At 39.1% G+C, this 18,778-nt stretch overlaps 2 protein-coding genes across 3 annotated transcripts; both read left to right on the forward strand.

The window, feature by feature from the left end:
- The first annotated feature begins 732 nt into the window (after positions 1–732).
- On the forward strand, positions 733–7,539 carry arl8ba (ADP-ribosylation factor-like 8Ba). Its single transcript, XM_084348222.1, has 7 exons — positions 733–981; positions 4,708–4,788; positions 4,918–4,991; positions 5,117–5,210; positions 5,310–5,377; positions 5,776–5,846; positions 6,551–7,539. Exons 1-7 carry the CDS (start codon positions 859–861, stop codon positions 6,598–6,600), a joined length of 561 nt encoding a protein of 186 aa, XP_084204348.1. The 5' UTR covers positions 733–858; the 3' UTR covers positions 6,601–7,539.
- Positions 7,540–8,854: 1,315 nt separating this feature from the next.
- Positions 8,855–17,711, forward strand: edem1 (ER degradation enhancer, mannosidase alpha-like 1). Of its 2 annotated transcripts, none has more exons than XM_084349917.1 (12): positions 8,855–9,457; positions 11,603–11,675; positions 12,306–12,409; positions 12,770–12,941; positions 13,023–13,206; positions 13,784–13,958; positions 14,321–14,441; positions 14,524–14,694; positions 14,787–14,860; positions 14,946–15,042; positions 16,054–16,239; positions 16,365–17,711. In XM_084349917.1, exons 1-12 carry the CDS (start codon positions 8,988–8,990, stop codon positions 16,452–16,454), a joined length of 1,917 nt encoding a protein of 638 aa, XP_084206043.1. In that variant the 5' UTR covers positions 8,855–8,987; the 3' UTR covers positions 16,455–17,711. The 2 variants fall into 2 exon arrangements, with proteins under 2 accessions (XP_084206043.1, XP_084206044.1); XM_084349918.1 differs by lacking the exon at positions 16,365–17,711 and adding an exon at positions 15,778–15,823 and having other exon boundaries at positions 16,054–16,135.
- Positions 17,712–18,778: the final 1,067 nt, after the last annotated feature.

An 18,778-nucleotide genomic window follows, 5' to 3' on the forward strand; every position in this document is an offset into this window, starting at 1 on the left:
TCTCTGCCTGTTCAGTGAGCAGACAGGACCGCCTCTTTATAGAGTTCTCTGTCCTGATTGGATAAAGTGAGCTGGGATATTTCTAGATATTTCTTAAAAAGTGAATCTAAATATTGCAAAAATACATGCATTAAAATAATGTATTATAGTGGTCAATGTTTTGATAATCTTAGCTAAATGTTTTATTCATAAGGCTAAATGTATTAAACCCCCGCCCATCTCCATGCGCTATTATAATAAAATCCCACTTTATAGGTCCCTGAAACATGCCAAAGATCTCTATGTATTATTAGAAAATTATCTATTTTGATAAATCTTTTTATATTCTTATTTTTAGTAATGATAATTTTGTTTTAGCCTTTTACCCTGTGTTTACCATATTTTATTGTCTCTATGTTAATGTTTGTTAAGTTTTCATTCACTCTCAGTTTTTTTGTACTGATATTAGTTGTTACCTTACAGTTTGTAAATCTGATCTGATCTTCTGATCTTTGTAAATAAAATAAAATAAAATAAAATAATAAAATAAAATAAAATAAAATAAAATAAAACAAAATAAAAATAAAAATAAATAAAATAAATAAATAAAAATACAAAATAAAAATACAAAATAAATAAAAATAAAAATAAAAATAAAAATAAACATTGAAATAAATAAAATAAAAACAAAAGGTGTTGTATGAGACTGGGTGTATTTCCACCATCTGCCGGTGGGGGCGCTGTCGGGCGCACTTTAGCACGCTGATCATATGACAGCCGCCTGCGTCCCACTTCCCCTCTTCCCCACTGGAAACGCCACATCTGACGGGGAGGGAGAAACAGACACAACCACAAGGGAGTTTAAACACCGACCTCAAGATGCTGGCACTAATCAACCGGCTGCTGGACTGGTTCAGGTCTCTGTTTTGGAAGGAGGAGATGGAGCTGACCCTGGTCGGCCTCCAGTACTCGGGAAAAACAACATTTGTAAACGTGATCGCTGTAAGTCTTCAGCTGCTAACTTAGCCACCTTGCTAGTGTTGTGCTAATACCATTAGCGCTAATAATGGGATAACAGTTACCGAGCTGGGTCTGTGCGGCACTGTTTGGTGTTCGTGTCAGAAATAATGTCATTTTACTCTGCTGGGACAAGCTGAAACTGAGACAGGTGGTTGTTTCTGTGTCAGCAAGTCAGCTGAGGTGACTAGTCTGGTGCTGGAGGATCCTTATCGGCTAGCTGCTTCATGTGTTGTGATTGTTTAGCATGCTAAACCCAAACGAAGCACACACAAGTTTGCTTTGTTGTGACTTAGATTCAGTCTCTTTAAAACTCTGGGGGCATTTTACACTGAGTTCAAGGCTGTCAGCGTTTTTCAGCCACCAGGAAGTCAACCTAAAAACATGTTGACCATGACAACATGACTCATGACAACACAGTGAGTCAGTTTGTGAAGCTACCTGCAACAAGTGGAAACAGACCTCCACTACAAGGCACCACTTCTTAGGGATGCACGAGATGTGGGGGATGCATATTATCAGCTGTTTACTGTCAACACATTTCTTTTGATTGACTTGACAGGAGCAGCTTTTACTGTACAGACTCACAGTGGGTGGCTGTTTGTGCTAGGGCTCGACCAATATGGCTTTTTCAGGCCTTATATCGATTATTAGAAATCAAGGAGACTGTAAACTGATATTTGGGGCTGATATTTTCTTGCAGTAAAAATGAAATTCTTTGTGTCAAAATTTCAAGCATCCAGTGATGTAATAAAGTACAATTTAAGTACAGTTCTGAAGTACGATTTTCAGGTACTTTACTCGAGTATTTCCATTTTCTGCTACTTTATACTTCCTCTCCGCTCCGTTTATTTGATATATGTAGTTACTAGTTACTTTGCAGATTCAGATTAATCAGTGTTTCTGGGCTATTAATTGTGATGTGTTACTGATCAGGTGTTGTTGTAGGCGAACATTGTGTGAGAGGATGTTGCATCAGAGCCAGAGTAGCACATTTTTAAATTGGTTTATTGTATTTGACAACCTGACAGAAAAACACAGATAATCTGTAAATGCTGAATATCGGCCCGATAGTCGACCTGGGCAGATGATCGGTCTACTCCTAGTTTGTGCCTTGAAAGTTGGTTGACAATCCACCAATAACCACTTTGCTGACCACATCTGTACCGTTCTTATCCTCAGGTGTGCATAAACTACAGGTTAGGAACTTCTTTTTGAAATACATAAATGCAACATTATCTGTTATCTTATGTGTTTATACAAAAAAAAAAACAATCATAGAGTGCATCCCTAAAAAAACGTACTCACAAAGAGGTGAAACTGGAGGTGACTCAGGAAAAATAAATAGACACTGGGTCTGCTGGTTTTTGTTACCTTGTACATTTATATTTTTCTTTAATAATTGGAAAAATATCAGTTTCTTAGTTGTTGCTGGGGTTGGTGCCTGAATGCAGGTCTCCAGCAGCATAAAACCAGACAGAAGGACAGATTTCTTCAGCACACCAACAAAAATAACTAAGCATTGTTTGCATACATGCAGCATACAATTGAGTCATTCTGTTATAACTATCTGACTCTTTCTGCTGTAGCTTTTGTTGCAAGTTTTGCTAAAAAGTGCACAAACATTGTATCTTGTGCTGTGAGTCATGCTTAGGAGAGTGTCAGTTTCTTTGGCAGGCTGTTTCTCTTGTGCAACTTTTGCTGGGTTGTGAAGCAATTTGTCATTGGCTAATTACCACATCAGATAGTAACTGAACTTTTTGCAGCATATTGTTAAAAGTGTGAGAAGTTTCATGACTTTGTTCGGAGTAGTTTGCCCTCACAACATTTTGCACACATGCTTTTTACTCCGTCTGCTCTCCCTGACGACCGATCAGGTTTTAGTGTACATCCCGTGGTGGACAGTGAAGAATATACATCCTTGAATCCTAATATTGACCACTAATATACTTTCAACTCAATCTGTGTGATTGAAAACCCTTTCAACCGGACTGACAGGTTTAATTTGATACCTGTAGCAGCACCTCTCCACCAGACCTGAAACAATGAATTGATTTGTCAACCGATAGAAAAATAGTTACTGCAATTATTAATTTGTTATGTTTTCTATCAGAAATGCCAAACATTCAATCATCCCAGCTTCTCCCTTGAGAAGATTTTCTGCTTTCCTGTGTTTTATATCAACGTAAATGTAATTACAGTTCACAGTTTGTCAAATAAGATTTCAGTAGGTGCTCGTCACATTAACCTGATGCAACAGAGCTGGTGTGTGAGGAGGAAGTTGGGTTTGGGGTTGGAACATTACCCCGGTCCTTCCTTCACTATAAAGACATGAAAAAATGCCCTGGCTGTCAGCCAGTATAACAGCCAGTGAATGGATGTAGTGGGGGTGGTTCCTCCTTCCTCAGTCATAAGACCACTGCACTCATTTCCACTTAGCTGCATCAGGTGATTCTGGATAGTCATGTGCTGTGAAATGTGCGTAAAGCAGAGAGTGCATGCTGAACATAGGGCGGAGAGCAAGAATATAAACAGCTTGTGAGTTTTGATGGAGATGGTGAAGGGGAATGCCGCTAATGGTGCATGCAGATTGTTCTTCCTACATCAGTTCTGCAATAATGAGAATTCACTTAAAGCCTGAACATGCAGACATTTTCTGCTGTAGAACGATTTAGTCTGTGTCTGTTTTTGCCTTATAAGAATACATTTCCACAGATTTGGACATAGTTTAAGATGAGCTAGATTTTTGCAGGCATTACTGCAGCATGTTGTTTTTATTTACTAGTTTTTAGACTATTTAAACCTTAAATACTGCATAATCAGCAGCTGTAATAGACTTCATTCCAAGCTACTGCACAGCCTATTTATTCTTTTAATCTCAATAAAAGTATGTAAAAGTGTCAAAGTACACAAGATCCCTTGGAGCATGTCATAGTTTTATTAAATTGTCGCTATTATAGCAACATTATGTCACTTTTTTAACCTTAAACTAACAGCTTAAAAGTAATTTTGATGTACAGCACAAAATGTCAATTTTTAGATAATGTTGCTTTAGATACAGAATAATCAGCATCATTAGTAGACTTCTAAGCTACTGCACAGCCACTTCATTTATGAAATTGCAGCAAAAGTATGTCAAAGTGTCACAGTGCACTATGAAGCATGTCATAGTTGACATGTGACTCCTACTGTCTACTAATTGGAAGCTTCATCTTCAAACGTGAATGTATGATACAGTTGAGTGATCACACCATTACACTTGGTTCTCTCTTCTCTTATTGGGCTGAAACGTAGCTAATTATGGAGTATGGATATTTCAAAGCATGTGTGTGAAATGGCAATATGCTGCTTTATTATACTGTACTGTTTGTGAGCCTAATTAATTAAATGTGCAAGTATGCATATATGCCCATCCAAACTAGTACTGCAACTAACGATTTTTCTGTATTATCATCATCTTAAAATTGCTTCTTTTCTTTTGAAACCTAAAGACTCTTCATTTTCTCTCGTAACAAACAAAGAAAAGCAGAACATCATTTCACAGTCATCACATTTATGAATCTGGAACCAGCAAATGCTTGACATTTTTGCTTGAAAAATGACTGAAACAATTAATCGACTAGTTGTTGCACATCTGATCCCAATACACACATGTTCTCAAGGTTACACAGTTTAATAAAAAATGACCTCTACTTGTATCTTTCCTTCCAGTCTGGGCATTTCAGTGAAGACATGATCCCTACAGTCGGGTTCAATATGAGGAAGGTCACCAAAGGAAACGTCACCATCAAGGTATTTTAATTGTGACCACTAATTAGTGAAATGAAACCAGCACTCTGGTTGCGCAGGGAGGTAATAATTGCGTTGTTAATGACATTTGAAATAGGAATATCACGTGATGATGTGTCTTTAATTCTGTAGATCTGGGACATAGGAGGGCAGCCGAGGTTCAGGAGCATGTGGGAGCGCTACTGTCGGGGAGTCAATGCAATTGTGTGAGTGTTCAAGTTTCGGTTTAAGTTTTTTTTTTAAGTTTGTCTGAAAAACAAATGAGAGGAAATGCAACAATACCGCAAGCGTTTACACACATTTTACTAATTGTTTCTGTTTTCATGTTTAGGTACATGGTTGATGCGGCAGATCGAGAAAAGGTGGAGGCATCTAGAAACGAGCTTCATAATTTATTAGACAAACCTCAGTTGCAAGGAATTCCTGTGAGTATTCTCCTGAAACCAGTTTGGTTTCTGCAGCAGTCATGCAAAACGATTACTTGCAGAAGTTGCGGATTTCAGTTCGTAATGTGTTTTTTTCAGGTTTTGGTTCTCGGTAACAAAAGGGATCTCCCCACTGCTCTAGATGAAAAGCAGCTCATTGAGAAAATGTAAGTACTAAAACAAACTGGTGCAAATACCATAATGAGCTGCATATTCTTTCTGTAATTAAAACTACTCTATTTATTCTTGTAAAGGGTTTTAGTGGAAGAACTATTGAGGATAAAATATTTGAATAGTATTATTTTAAAATGTCCTTAGATATTAAATCAGGGCCATTTCCTCTTTCATGTCCTTGTTAACACTGTAGTTGTATTAAGTTGTGGTTGACTATAAAGACCTGGCTCCCCCTGCTGTTAGAAAGTTAGCAAGTTAGAAACCTGCTGAGAGTTGAGCTCATACCTTAAACTGTGTCCCATGAGCTGCAAATGTATGAGACTGATGATCTGTTTGAATGCATACTTGTATATATTTATTAATTCATTCATGTACCTTTGTCCCTTCAAAGGAATCTTGCGGCTATTCAGGACAGAGAGATATGTTGCTACTCGATTTCCTGCAAAGAGAAAGACAACATTGGTGAGTTGCAGTCAATGACCAGGTTATCATTTTGTGTCGACTCATTGGCCCAGATTTCCACTGAGGATGTTTCAAAAATCCTGTTTTTGTATCTCTCTAAACAGTTTTATCTTAATGTCCAGCCCCAAAAATTCAAATGAGAGAGGAGATGAGCTCATAAAATGTTGATCAATTAATCTGAATCTCCCTCGATTATTAACAACATGCTCACAATTATAAGTTTAAAGGGCTACTGCACAGATTTTACACAAGAGGTTCAGTTTAATCGTCATGAGGAGTACCGCTCACTCTGGGAATACATGTGTATAATGTCTTCTGTGGCTAAGGGGAGGCTTTCCAAAGTCAAAAAATTAACCGTATTGAAAAATGCTGTTGTATTATGGGACTTGTAGGATTCAGTGTCTTTTTGGGTTTCACCCATACTGGAGACTTAAAGTCAAGATATCTCGGCATGTGTTGCTTAGGCTTGTCTCTTGTGATTACCCTAACTTCATGAAGGTACAATACTAAATCACAAAGTGACCCTTTTTTTAACGAGCAACAGCAAGTGATGTTACGTGTTTTTAGCCCTGGGTTTTGCCTCTCAGGCAACATACAGGTTTGGGCAGTATGCGAGACATAAATTGCTTGTTGTTAATGAGTTAGAAACACCTGGATTGAAAAGCTTTTTGTTGGACTGACTCGACCTGTTTCTTTGATTCCAGATATCACACTTCAGTGGCTCATCCAGCACTCGAAATCCAGGAGGAGCTGAAAACGCAGGAGTGGTTCTCCAGCTGTGTTTGCCATGTTACTGTCATGCCACATCCCCATCACTCTGCGATGATGTACAGTCTCCAACTCACATGCTGCACTGTCCTGCTCATGTCACACAGTTTTGTTTTCCCCTTTTCACATTGTGATTTTGTCACAAACCCTGAGAATGCACTACTAAAAATGTGATTCCAAATTTAAGGAATGCAATTGGCATTATACGTCCTGTAAAGCTGTACTTTCCTTTAACTTGGAGTAAGAAACTGCTTCCGGATTTACCTTGTTTCATTCAGGCATTACCCAGTTAATCATACCCAGTGGTTTATAACACTAATCTTGGGTATACAACAACAGCAACAACAACAACAACACAGTTCTTGAGGGAGGGCTGATTCTGTCAAACAGGCCTTGCATAAAGAAAAGATGTTCTTCACACATCGGTTATGATGCCAGGAGATGCCTGATGTGGACGTGCAGGTTTTCCCATTGTGTTGAGCTCTACTCTGATTGTCTTTGACCGTCACCTTTCGCTTGATCAGGTCTTCTTTTTTCCAGGAAACGTCAGTTATTTTAGAAAAATTGTGCAATTAAGCAAGTCAATTTAAGCAGGTCTGTACAAAAATATCAAGCTGGTATGATTTTTACTGATGTGAGATGTGCGTGTATGAATATATGATTCTATTTAAAGTCTGAATGTACTAAAAAGTAAAGGTGTACTGGATCGTGTGGTTCATACTGGCCTCTGTTTGTAAGCAGCCTCGGTGGAACGATGTCCGTTGTGCTGCCTCGAGGCTGAGAGAGCGGCAGAACTCAAAGTGCCTTGTGCAATGTCTCTCACCTCTGAAGCAAAGCAGTGTGCAAGGTGTGCCTACCTGGGTAGAGTCAAAAAAAACACCACTTCAATATATTCAAGAAATAAAAAGGCATGCTTTTTAATTTAGACATTGTCCTGTTATTTGTGCTATATCATTCTACACTGAGGTGTGGAGAGAAAGGATTGGCGTGGGGTTTCACAATTCATTGAAATGCAATCTAGTCAGTTTTTAACAAGTTCAAGAAAAAGATGTAAAATGTATTTATGCACAGAAAAGTATTATTTCTCAAGAGATTTGAGCACAAATTAATTAAAATTGCTCACTGTCTAATAAGCCATTGATTCTGCAGTGACATCGCAAAGATGTGCGTGACTGTTTTAACGTTCTTCTGCTGAGGGAGGAAAAGTTTCTCTGTTCACCTGGAACCTGAGTTGAAGGCATGCGTGAATGAGATAATTCTTTGAAGCACTTGGTTACATTAACACAAGTGAGACGTGAAAACTTGTTACTCGAAACCTTCAGCCCACGTACACTGAGAATGGACTTCAAGGAAGTAGGAAACGTTTTGTGACCAACTGTTCAACACTTTACAATAACCATCATTAATGAATGGGAAATTCATAGTTGATTAAACTTTAATGAATTATTATTTAACTATTAAACAATGAAAACATGTATAAACCACTTATTCAGCAATTGTTAATTGTAAAGTTGCAACTGATGTTTATTAACCTAAACCATTTTTTGTTAACAGTGAAATAACTATTAACTAAAATTGAATTAACAATAAACTTACCATTTTGTTAATAAATAGTATACAAGTATAAGTATAACCAACTTGTGAAATGACAAATATTTGCATATTCATATAGCCTAGATTTTTTTTAAACAAAACTAAATATGTAATAAGTTGCTAATATATGTAATAATGCAGCTGGTGCTGCTCCTTTGCTTGAGGTGTGAAGAAGGTCACACCATCTGATTTTTCACAACCACGCCCAATCTTTTTCATTAATGGTTTATACCTGTTCTATGCAGCTTTAGTACATTATTTATTAGCCAGCTCTGAAACTCCAGGAATCTTATTATAAAATGTCCCCAATAATTTTAATTATGCAGATCAAAATATCTATTTAATTGCCTCCATTTTCTTTGCATTTGCCTGGCCGCCTCTTGCTCTGACTCTGTTGAGATTTAAACCTAACCTCATCATGTTTTAGTTTTGAAGACCAGCACCTCTGAACGTTTCACTCCTGTGGCTGTTTCCTATTGGTCCAGAAGTTAAAGAGAGACACGTCAGAAATGCCACGAAACGCGACCCGGAGATTGACAGCTCCGCGGCCAATCACAGGACGAAACCGCTTCGCTCATTTGATGACGACACACGGGGATACCCAATCAGACTTCAGGTTCTCAGAGGGGCTGGTCTGTTGACAGGAAGCGTGTGAAGCGGAATCACTACAACCACTCTTTGCTTGTAGTTTAGCCTGACAAGCTGGATTTTTACGTTCATTCACCCCCTCGGAGGTGTGTGGACTTAAATTATGCGTTTTAACATCGACCCGGATCAAAGATGCAATGGAGGTCGATAGTAGTTGGTCTGGTCGTACTGAGACTGTCCCTCAGCTGTGTGCTGTGGCTAGCCTTCGGGCTCGGACCTAACGTTAGCTGGGGGTTCAACTTCCCTCTCACTTTCAGTTTGCACAAATTGGACTTATTATTCAGGGAGGAAAAAGGGACACACTCGAGGGATAACTCGTGGTCTCAACGAATACACGGCCAGAGGTATGAAGAGGCGGCGAGCACCTGTGGGAAGGTGGGAGAGGAGTCCCTCAAGAGATCCTACCTGAGCTTCTTCGATGGCAACAGGGACGAGTACGTCCGGAGATACAGCTCCTTCCCGGACACGCTGAAGGCGAAAATGAAGGACATGGCCAAGGAAATGTTTTATTTCGGATATGACAATTATATGAAATATGCATTTCCCGAGGACGAGCTGAACCCCATTGACTGTGAGGGGAGGGGACCAGACGTGCTCAACCCGTGAGTCATTCAAAGCTGTGCTGCCTGCCTGAGCTGGCAGGCACCTGCTGGTCATTTACATGCTAACTGTCCTCTGCAAACTGTGATATTTGCATGTAGTTTGTCATCGTAACAGCTTGTGGTGTAATCCTGCTGCTCAGCAATGAACAGGTAGAGTGGACACCTTTTGCTTTGGACAGTACAGAAGTCCAACAGTGGGGTCCAGGTATCATGTCAAGGGACTGCATGGGGCTCCAGGGGGGTCTGTCACATTAAGGATGTGTTTAATTACTTCATCACGTCCTTCAATTGAAATTAGGAGAGTGAAACAATAGCTGCAATGGTCAATCAATAAGTTGTCATTTATGTAGTTAATCGCAAACTGTATTGCTAATTGATTAATCGATTTCTCTACTCTATGACAGTAACTGAATATCTTTGGGTTGTGGACAAAACAAGACATTCGAGAATGTCATCTGGGGCTTTGGGAAACCCTGATCGACACTTTTCACCACACCAACAAACAACTAATCGATCAAGCTTGGAAATAGTCGACAGATCAATGGACAAAATAATCGTTAGTTGCAGTGGGGCCTCATGCAAATATGCAATCTAACAAGAGTAGAGAAAAACAACATTGGGACTGCAACTAATGATTATTTTATTATCATTTAATCCGCTTTTTATTTATTTAGTTTATTGTTAGGTCTATTAAATGGCAGAAAATAGTGAAACATTCCCCTCACATTTTCCAAAGCTCTACGTGACATCTTCAAATTACGTGTTTGGTACTAACAATTGTCGAACAATCTAAAAATAGTTGGTGTATAATCATACAAGACCGAGAAAACTAGCAATTATTCAAACTTGACTGCCTCAAACCAGTAAATATTTGGCAATTTTGTCAAAAAACAATGACTTAAATTGACTTAATGATTATCAAAATCATTACCGATAAATTCTGTGATGATCAACTTAGCTAGTGGTTAATTAAGTAGCTAATTTACTTACTGTCCTCTCTTGAGCTCTTAAAAACATCACACTCAACCAAAGACAAAAACAGAGAGACGTAGTGCAAGTAATCATAATGAAAGTCCAGCAAACATGAAAAGTGTTTACATACCAAATCAATCAGGATGTTTTTGTATTCATAGTCTTGCAGTTTTCTGGGACATTCAGCCCTTTTCACTGTGTAAAAGTTACACTGAATCACCTGTGTATCATGTTTCCTTTTGCTGAACATTAAAACCGAAAGACTTTGAATTCCACTTCAATATATCATCTAATCAAAAGTTTCACTCCCTGTAGTGTAATACTAGACTTTCAGATCAACTGTCTAGTTTGTATTCAAAACAATACTAATGCGGTCACTCTATAGAGTGTGTGATCGGCAAAACATAAAAGACAACTGAGATTAAGATGTTAAACAGACTAACGTACTCACAGAAGCAAATTTGGCATGAGAGACAAATTCACTGCAATAACAAATGTTTTTGTCAGCCACAGTGACATCTAGCCATGCAGGTAGTTTTGCTTTTTTTGTGTCAAGATTTTGAGAGATAACTCATTTGTGCTCTCTGCTGCAGTCTGAATACAATGGGGGGGTGTACATGCTTTATCATCTGCAGCTGTGGAGTCAACGATGTTATCCATCAACATTCCTTGTAGTCACACAGTGAGACAAGAACTTCTGAAATGAGTTTTGTCCCCACATCTTAGACATTAACCTTTGTTATGGTTCATAAATCCTAAAGTCCGTTTTCAAAAAAAAGTTTCCAAATGTTAAGTTTGATAACAAATTTAATAGTTGCTTAAACAACATAAGTCACCTTGGACTTCTTGATGGACAGTTTTTACTATTTTAGAGACAAATGATGAAAATAGTTTAGCTGCAGTCCTATCTTGTGCTGATAATAACTATGTCATCAGGGAAAACCACCACACTGTTTTAATATTCACAGGAGTCCTGTTTGCGGTGTGATGTCAGACATTTCAAGAAGAGCAAAGTGGGGGGTTTCTGTTTCTCTGTCCATCCTGTCTGCTGAGAAAAAAACTTGCACTCACATCCAAAGTCTTTAAAAAAATGTTTTGTGTTTTATAATCTGATCATAATTCCTCCCTCTTCTGCACAACAGCACTGAGTCTGTTTCACTGATGTCATTTCAGGTCGAACATCAACATAAATGACGTTTTGGGGAACTATTCACTCACACTGATTGACACCTTAGACACCTTACTGGTAAGTTATATTCCCGCATGTGTCTTTATTTTACACAATGTCCTGCAGAGTTGAAAATGCAAAAATAGTCAGGGCAGGTTGATTACAGCATTTTACCTACCGATTAATATCGACATTTGGCAATATTTGAGCTTTAAATATGAGATTGGAAAGCAGCTTAATCCATTTTGTGAGGCTGAAAGACTTTCTAGGTTTTTACAAGATCTTAACATTGCGTTTGTCCATTGTAGCATGGCTAGCTTTTCCTGTATTCTAAATTGTGCATTTCCTACCAAAACCCCAAAAAACCACAAAACCCTTACACAGAGTCATGGGGAGCAGAGTCTCTGAAATCGCTAAAATCAACAGTCCAAGGTTTCTTCTTTGCCCTGTGCTCAGCTCCAGGATCCATGATCCTAAAAAAAGATTCTGGATTAGAAAAGTTAAGGCACCAAAACACTTTCTGTACAGTTATTTAATGCACTGGACTCTTTCATGAAGGTATAACTGGATGGCTGAGAGCATCTTTACAAAAGTTGTTGTCTGACTAGAATTTGAGCGTAATACCTGGAAGCCACTCAGTAGTAATGCAAACAAAAAAGCATAATGATACAGTATACTGTGGTTATATAACGTGGTGTTTCTCCACAGGTGCTCGGCAATGTGACAGAGTTCCAGAGAGCCGTCAAGCTGGTTATAGATAATGTGTCTTTTGACAAGGACTCGACTGTGCAGGTTTTTGAGGCAAACATCAGGTAAAAATGTTGCTATTGTTTTTAGAGTCACACAAGAATAAACTGGCTGTAGACGCAGCAACTGATCAGGCTAAAATCTGAAGTTAAATTTAGTGTCAGCGTAAGCAATATTTCCTTTAAATGTCTTTGATATGCTTTTCAGTTGAAACTCTCTCAAAAATGTAAACAAGTTTCAAGATTTCAGTCTTTTAAGACTCTTAAACACTAATTGAGTCCAGTAAACTGCTTCATCTGTTTTTTATCCATCTTTTACTGAAACTCACGACTTAATCTTACTTTATATTCAACTACACTAATACACTAATTTCATAGTCCGTTTCTGTGTGGAACCTTTGTGTAATATCTTTCTTTTCTCTGAAGAATCTTGGGAAGCCTCATCTCATCTCACATCCTGCTGACGGACCCAAAACATCCTTTCGGCGAGGTGGGCTTGGAAGGTTACGATAATGAGCTGCTTCACTTGGCTCATGACTTGGCTGTCCGCTTACTGCCGGCCTTCGAGAACACCAGCACGGGCATTCCTTATCCAAGGGTGAGTAAGACTGTTGTAGCAGATACATTTTATACTTTCCAGATTGAAAAGTCACTCAGCATCTATTTTGACTTGTTGCAGGTTAACCTGAAGACGGGAGTCCCCCCTGATAGCATCAATGAGACTTGCACTGCAGGAGCTGGGTCACTGCTGGTGGAGTTTGGCATTTTGAGCCGCTTGATTGGAGATTCCACGTTTGAGTGGGTTGCCAGACGAGCAGTCAGAGCTCTCTGGAGCCTGAGAAGCAATGAAACTGGTCTGTTGGGTAAATACAGCTTTTAATTTAAGCTTCAACCCAGCATTGTTAAGGGGGAATTCCAGTATTTTTAAACCTGGACCCGGTGTTTACATATTTTGCGACAGGGGCTGCACATGAGTTTTATTTTGTTCGTGTCGAACTTATATTAAATGTGTTTTACAATGATAAAATTACTGTTTCTGTAAGTGAAGTCTGGTAGATTTGGCAAGAGCGACATACAGTAGCAGCTTCTTCTTGGTTAAACAAAAAGGATTTCACTCTTAAACAAAAAGCTACATCTCTGCAGGGATCCTTTTTGTAATGTTAGCAAACATTTAGAATAACAATGCGAGTCTGTCAGTGGCAAAAACAAGCACCTTGAGTGGACTTACTTTCACGGTTGAAGGTACCCACAAGGATTACATTGCACAGCTGCCAGCTATTCAACATTTTCCAAAACTTTTTGTATTAGTCATTTACGTACCAAAATATTTAAACGGAGTGCAGAGGTTTGAAAATACCCTAATTCCCTGATGGAACATATAAATATGATGCCTTCAATTATCATAAGATTTAAAGCAACTTTCTTTCTGTTTTTCTTTAGGGAATGTAGTAAATATCCAAACAGGCCAGTGGGTTGGCAAACAGAGCGGTCTGGGAGCTGGTATGGACTCCTTCTACGAGTATTTGCTCAAATCATACATCCTATTCGGTGAAAAAGAGGACTACGGGATGTTCCAGGCTGCTTATGAGAGCATTCAGAATCACATGAGGAGAGGGTGAGTCACACAGTGAAAGAATGTGACGCGGCAGCTTGTGTGAAAGTAACTGGGCGTGTTGGTGGCGCTCGGGATCTTGATACGAGTCTGCCTCTGTAACTGTTATGTAAATGAGCGTCTGTCTGGGATAGGCCAACACAGGAGGAAATGAAACTGCTTACGGTTTCCAGTCTTTTTTTTTCGTACTGGAGGATGTGGAAAGTTGAGTTCTGAGACTTGAGGCTGTCACAAGATGTCTGATGGGATGTCTTTCTTCCTCCTCAGCAACCACTGATACTAACAAAGGGACATAACCTTCACTATCTGATTGACTGAGTGTTGTGACATATTGTGAAACCTCCTCTGCCTCTGTGTTTTTCCAGGAGAGAGTCATGTAATGAAGGAGAGGGTGACCCACCTCTCTACGTTAATGTGAACATGGCCAGCGGGGAGATAATGAACACCTGGATTGACTCCCTTCAGGCCTTCTTTCCTGGGCTGCAGGTTAGATTATCCACTCTGAGCTTTGGATGAGGTAAAATATGAGTTGTGGTGTTCAACTAAAGATTTCCGCTCTGTGTTCTAGGTGCTGAATGGTGATGTTGATAACGCTATTTGCCTGCACGCCTTCTACTATGCCATCTGGAAGCGCTTCGGGGCTTTGCCGGAGAGATACAACTGGCAGCTGCAGGCTCCTGATGTGCTCTTCTACCCTTTAAGACCAGAGCTGGTGGAGTCGACCTATCTGCTGTACCAGGTAACACCTACAGTCCTGCACAGTCATAACACAGCGTAGTGTTGATGGTTTGTTGAATTTGATTAACTCTCGCTCACTTCACTTCCCCGCAGGCGACCAAAAACCCTTTCTATTTGCACGTTGGAATGGATATTCTTCAGAGCCTTGAGAAAAATGCCAAAGTCAGGTGTGGATAGAAATATATTCACCTTTTCTGAGAGTGGCACAATACTTTGATACGTCTACTTAAAGCTGAGCTGTGTCGTTTGCAGATGTGGGTACGCCACTCTCCACCACGTCGTGGACAAATCCAAAGAGGATCGAATGGAGAGCTTCTTCCTCAGCGAGACATGCAAATACTTATACTTGGTAAGATGCAGCCCGAGCATGTCAGATATAGAGTTGTAGGGTTGTAGGGATCGGCCGATATGTTTGTGTCATGGCTGATACGATACAAATTATTAATAAGCAAGATATTCGGAAACAGATGTACTTTTGCAGTAAAAATGAAAATCTCAGTGATTGAAAGAACAAGTGTTGGAATGTAGCCAAGTACAATTTATTCAAGTACTGTTCTGAACTTATTACTCACTACATTTATTTGATAACTTTAGACCTATTGGTTACTTTGCAGATTGATGGGCTATCACTCATAATGTGTAACATTGAGTGAGAGCACAGTGGTGACAACAGACAGCCAACATTGATCTTTATTAAATTATTTTATTTTATCAGCAATCGGACTAAAAAAACATTAGAAAATTGCTGACTATCAGATCCGATAATCGGCCAGGATAATAATCAGTTGCTCCCTGCTATGATATACGGATGTGACAGCATGATATGAGAGCATAATATGATACTAGATATGTTGTAACGTTTTGATCAATGTGATACAAACTATTGCAATTGGCTAAATGTTTTGTTTTCCTGGATTTAAAGACTGGAGTGCAGCTAAATGGTAGAGTTTTTTGGTAGAAATGGAGCAATTTGTTCATTATAACCACAGTTTTTATATTATTTACATTTTTACTTACTGTTGCAATTTATGTTCATATATATTTAATAGATTAACTCAAATGTTTTCTTTAACTGTTAAAACAGGTCAGAAAACTGTATAAAATGCCATCACGATTTCCCAGAACTCCAGGTAGCATCTTCTCATTGCTTGTTTTGTTCAAATGCGCAGCTGAAAACTCAGATATTTAATGTTACGATGATATAAAACAGATCAAAGAAGCAAACTACTCAGAAAATATTTTGCTAAATTACTTTTTTTGTTAGACATCCTCTAAATGTTTTCACAATATTAAATATTGAATTAAAACTTAACTCTCTCACACTGTTGTGTAAAACAAGAATGTGTCCCTTGCGTTGCAGCTGTTTGATGAGGACAACCCACTTCACAAATCCGATAACAAGTACATCTTCACCACAGAGGGCCATGTTGTGCCTATAGACAAGCGCTTCAGGGAGAAACAGTGGAGCGACCTGTTTCCTTGTGAAGACGGAGTGCTGAAAGAAAGCGAGCCAAACCACCGGCCACCACCGAGCAACATCAGCAATGTAAGTCCCACGATATCTCAGTGTTGTATGTAACCGTAACATATCTCACTCCCAAAAGATATATACTTTTAGAAGACACACAATGTAATTATTCATTCTGTCTTCCCTTTTCTCTCACTCTGCAGTGCAACAGGATCCCAGAGGAGCGACGGTACACGCTGCCTTTAAAGAGTGTCTACATGAGGCAGATCGATCACATGGTGGGACTGTTCTGAGTCAGAGGATGCGCGTGGTGACATCGGCATTAGCCTTCAGCACACACCCCGTCAGGTGCAGTGGGTCAAAACTCGCCCCGTCTGTTCTGCTGCTCCGGATCGAGACAGAAAACTGAGAAATCAGCTTCATCACGTGCTGTATTAAGTTAAAGCTGAACCGACTTGTCTCCTGGAAAATGAGGAGTGTGTAAGTGATTTTAGAAAAACTCTGTGGAGCAAAAAATGTCTGTCGAGGTGCAGTTATGAGTGTGTGTGAATGTGTGTGTACGCATATCAGAAATTACAGCTGAGCTGTGTTTATGGGAACAGTGCCATCTAGCCACACATATGTAAAATGCATATAGCCTATAAAAACACTCACCTCCGAAAACTTTCTCTCTGAACATGATGATCAGTGCCTCTTTGCAGTTGATTCTCTTGACTTGATCAGTGCTTTTATAACAATAAGGGCTGCACATTCACAGAAATCGACAGTGAGTGAGAGGTCCAGGATGACTCTTGCTGTTTTAAAGTGCCTTCAGTTTTTTCTTGGTCTGTCTGGATGCTGTACAGTGCATATAAGTTGTCAAGTATTTTTGGAGGCCATCGTTGATATTGCACAATAGGTATCATTCCATGTACAGTTTTACACTGACTGTGACATCCGTGTAAAGCACCTTTTTCTTAGACATGAAACAAGCCATAAAATGTGTTTTTTTTTTATTTTTATTTTTACGTTAAAGGTCCAGTGTGTAGGATTTAGGGGCAGAAATGTAATATAATATTAATAATAATGTTTTCATTAGTGTATAATCACCTGAATGAGCCTTTTATATCTACAGAGGGAGCAGGTACTCTTCCACGGAGTCAGCCATGTTTCTACGGTAGCCCAAAACGGACAAAACAAACACTGGCTCTAAAGAGGGCTTTTGTTATTTTTCTTGTTATTAGCAGTCACCGTAGGAGAGGCTGAAACAAAGAGTATTCAGTTGGTTGCAATCTGCAACCACGCCGATAGATGCCAATGAATCCTGCACACTGAACCTGAAGTGAGTGAAAACATGTTTGTTTTCCATCATTTTTCCGTCAGCTGTATTCAGTATAGGTGGTTTCTTCTTGTTGAAATTTGGTCGAAGTTGCCATTTGCTGTCTCTCTCTTTGTTTCTCTTAATTGCACATCTTCAAACCTGTTAACTTTTCATGTGGTGAGAACTCAGGGTTTAAAGGAAAAACGAAAATCAATGAATGCTTTCATAAGAAAATAAAACTTAAAAATGTTGTTGCCTACAATGTCTTAGGATAGTCTTAGGTATTTATTGCAAATTTTACATCTTGGTTATCAAAGAAATAACTGCACTGAACTGAAGTACAGTTGTACTGTGAATATTCATTATTGTTCCACGCCGTCAGAGAAAGTGAATGACGTCTCCTTAACTGTGATGTTTTGAGAGAGGAATATTTTCTTGGCTGGTTCATCTCTTACCAAACATCCTGAGTGTGTGTAAAGCTCAGTAAAGCTTCAGGCTGCACGGCTCGGTGAGATCACATCTACATTTTCTTTGGCTTTGGGAGACAGCTGCTTGATTCTCAAGTGTTGTCTAAACTGCCCGAGGCCATGGGAATGATATTTCTGACTTTTTGAAGTCAGAAACCCTAACTAACATCACCCTAACTGCTTTATCTCAGATTGTATTTAAAAGAATAGTTTGACATTTTGGGAAATATGATAGAGGATTGATACCACTTGAAAAGCAGTCTGGGGCGTTATGAAACGTTTTGAAAGCATGGAGACCTGCAGGAATCTCGCATGCTCACGTATGGGTCCAAAGTATGGTGTTAAGTTTGATTAGTTGACCACATCAAAATGAATTGGACAGGAATTTATCTGATCGTGCAACTGTGGTGAAATGGGCCCATGTATGGTAAATAGGAAGCTAGTACCAGAAGCTGGTTAGGTTAGCCTAGCTTAGCACAAAACCAGGAAACCAAGAGGAATTAGCTAGCTTGGCTCTGCCCGAGGGCAACAAAATCCTCCTTAGATTAACAAGATATATTATGTTAATTAGTTAGCTTTAGAGGTTCTTGTAAGCAGAAGGCTTTGGTATTCAGCCTTCGTGCTAAGCTAAACTCTGATATTTACCATACAGACAGTAAAGTGGTATCGATCTTCTCATCTAACTTCCAGTAAGAAAGTGAATCAGTGTATTTCCCGAAATGTTCTTTTATTCTGACTGAAATTAGAGGTTAAGGCAGTTCAATCCTAAACTTTAGGGGACCGAAACTGCCAAAATAAAAAATAAATGGATCAATAATTAAATTATTCGTGACCGTAGCCATCGGTGTGG

This window comes from Pagrus pagrus (genome assembly GCF_965226575.1).
Source record: "Pagrus pagrus genome assembly, chromosome: 3".
NCBI classification, from domain to species: Eukaryota; Metazoa; Chordata; class Actinopteri; order Spariformes; family Sparidae; genus Pagrus; species Pagrus pagrus.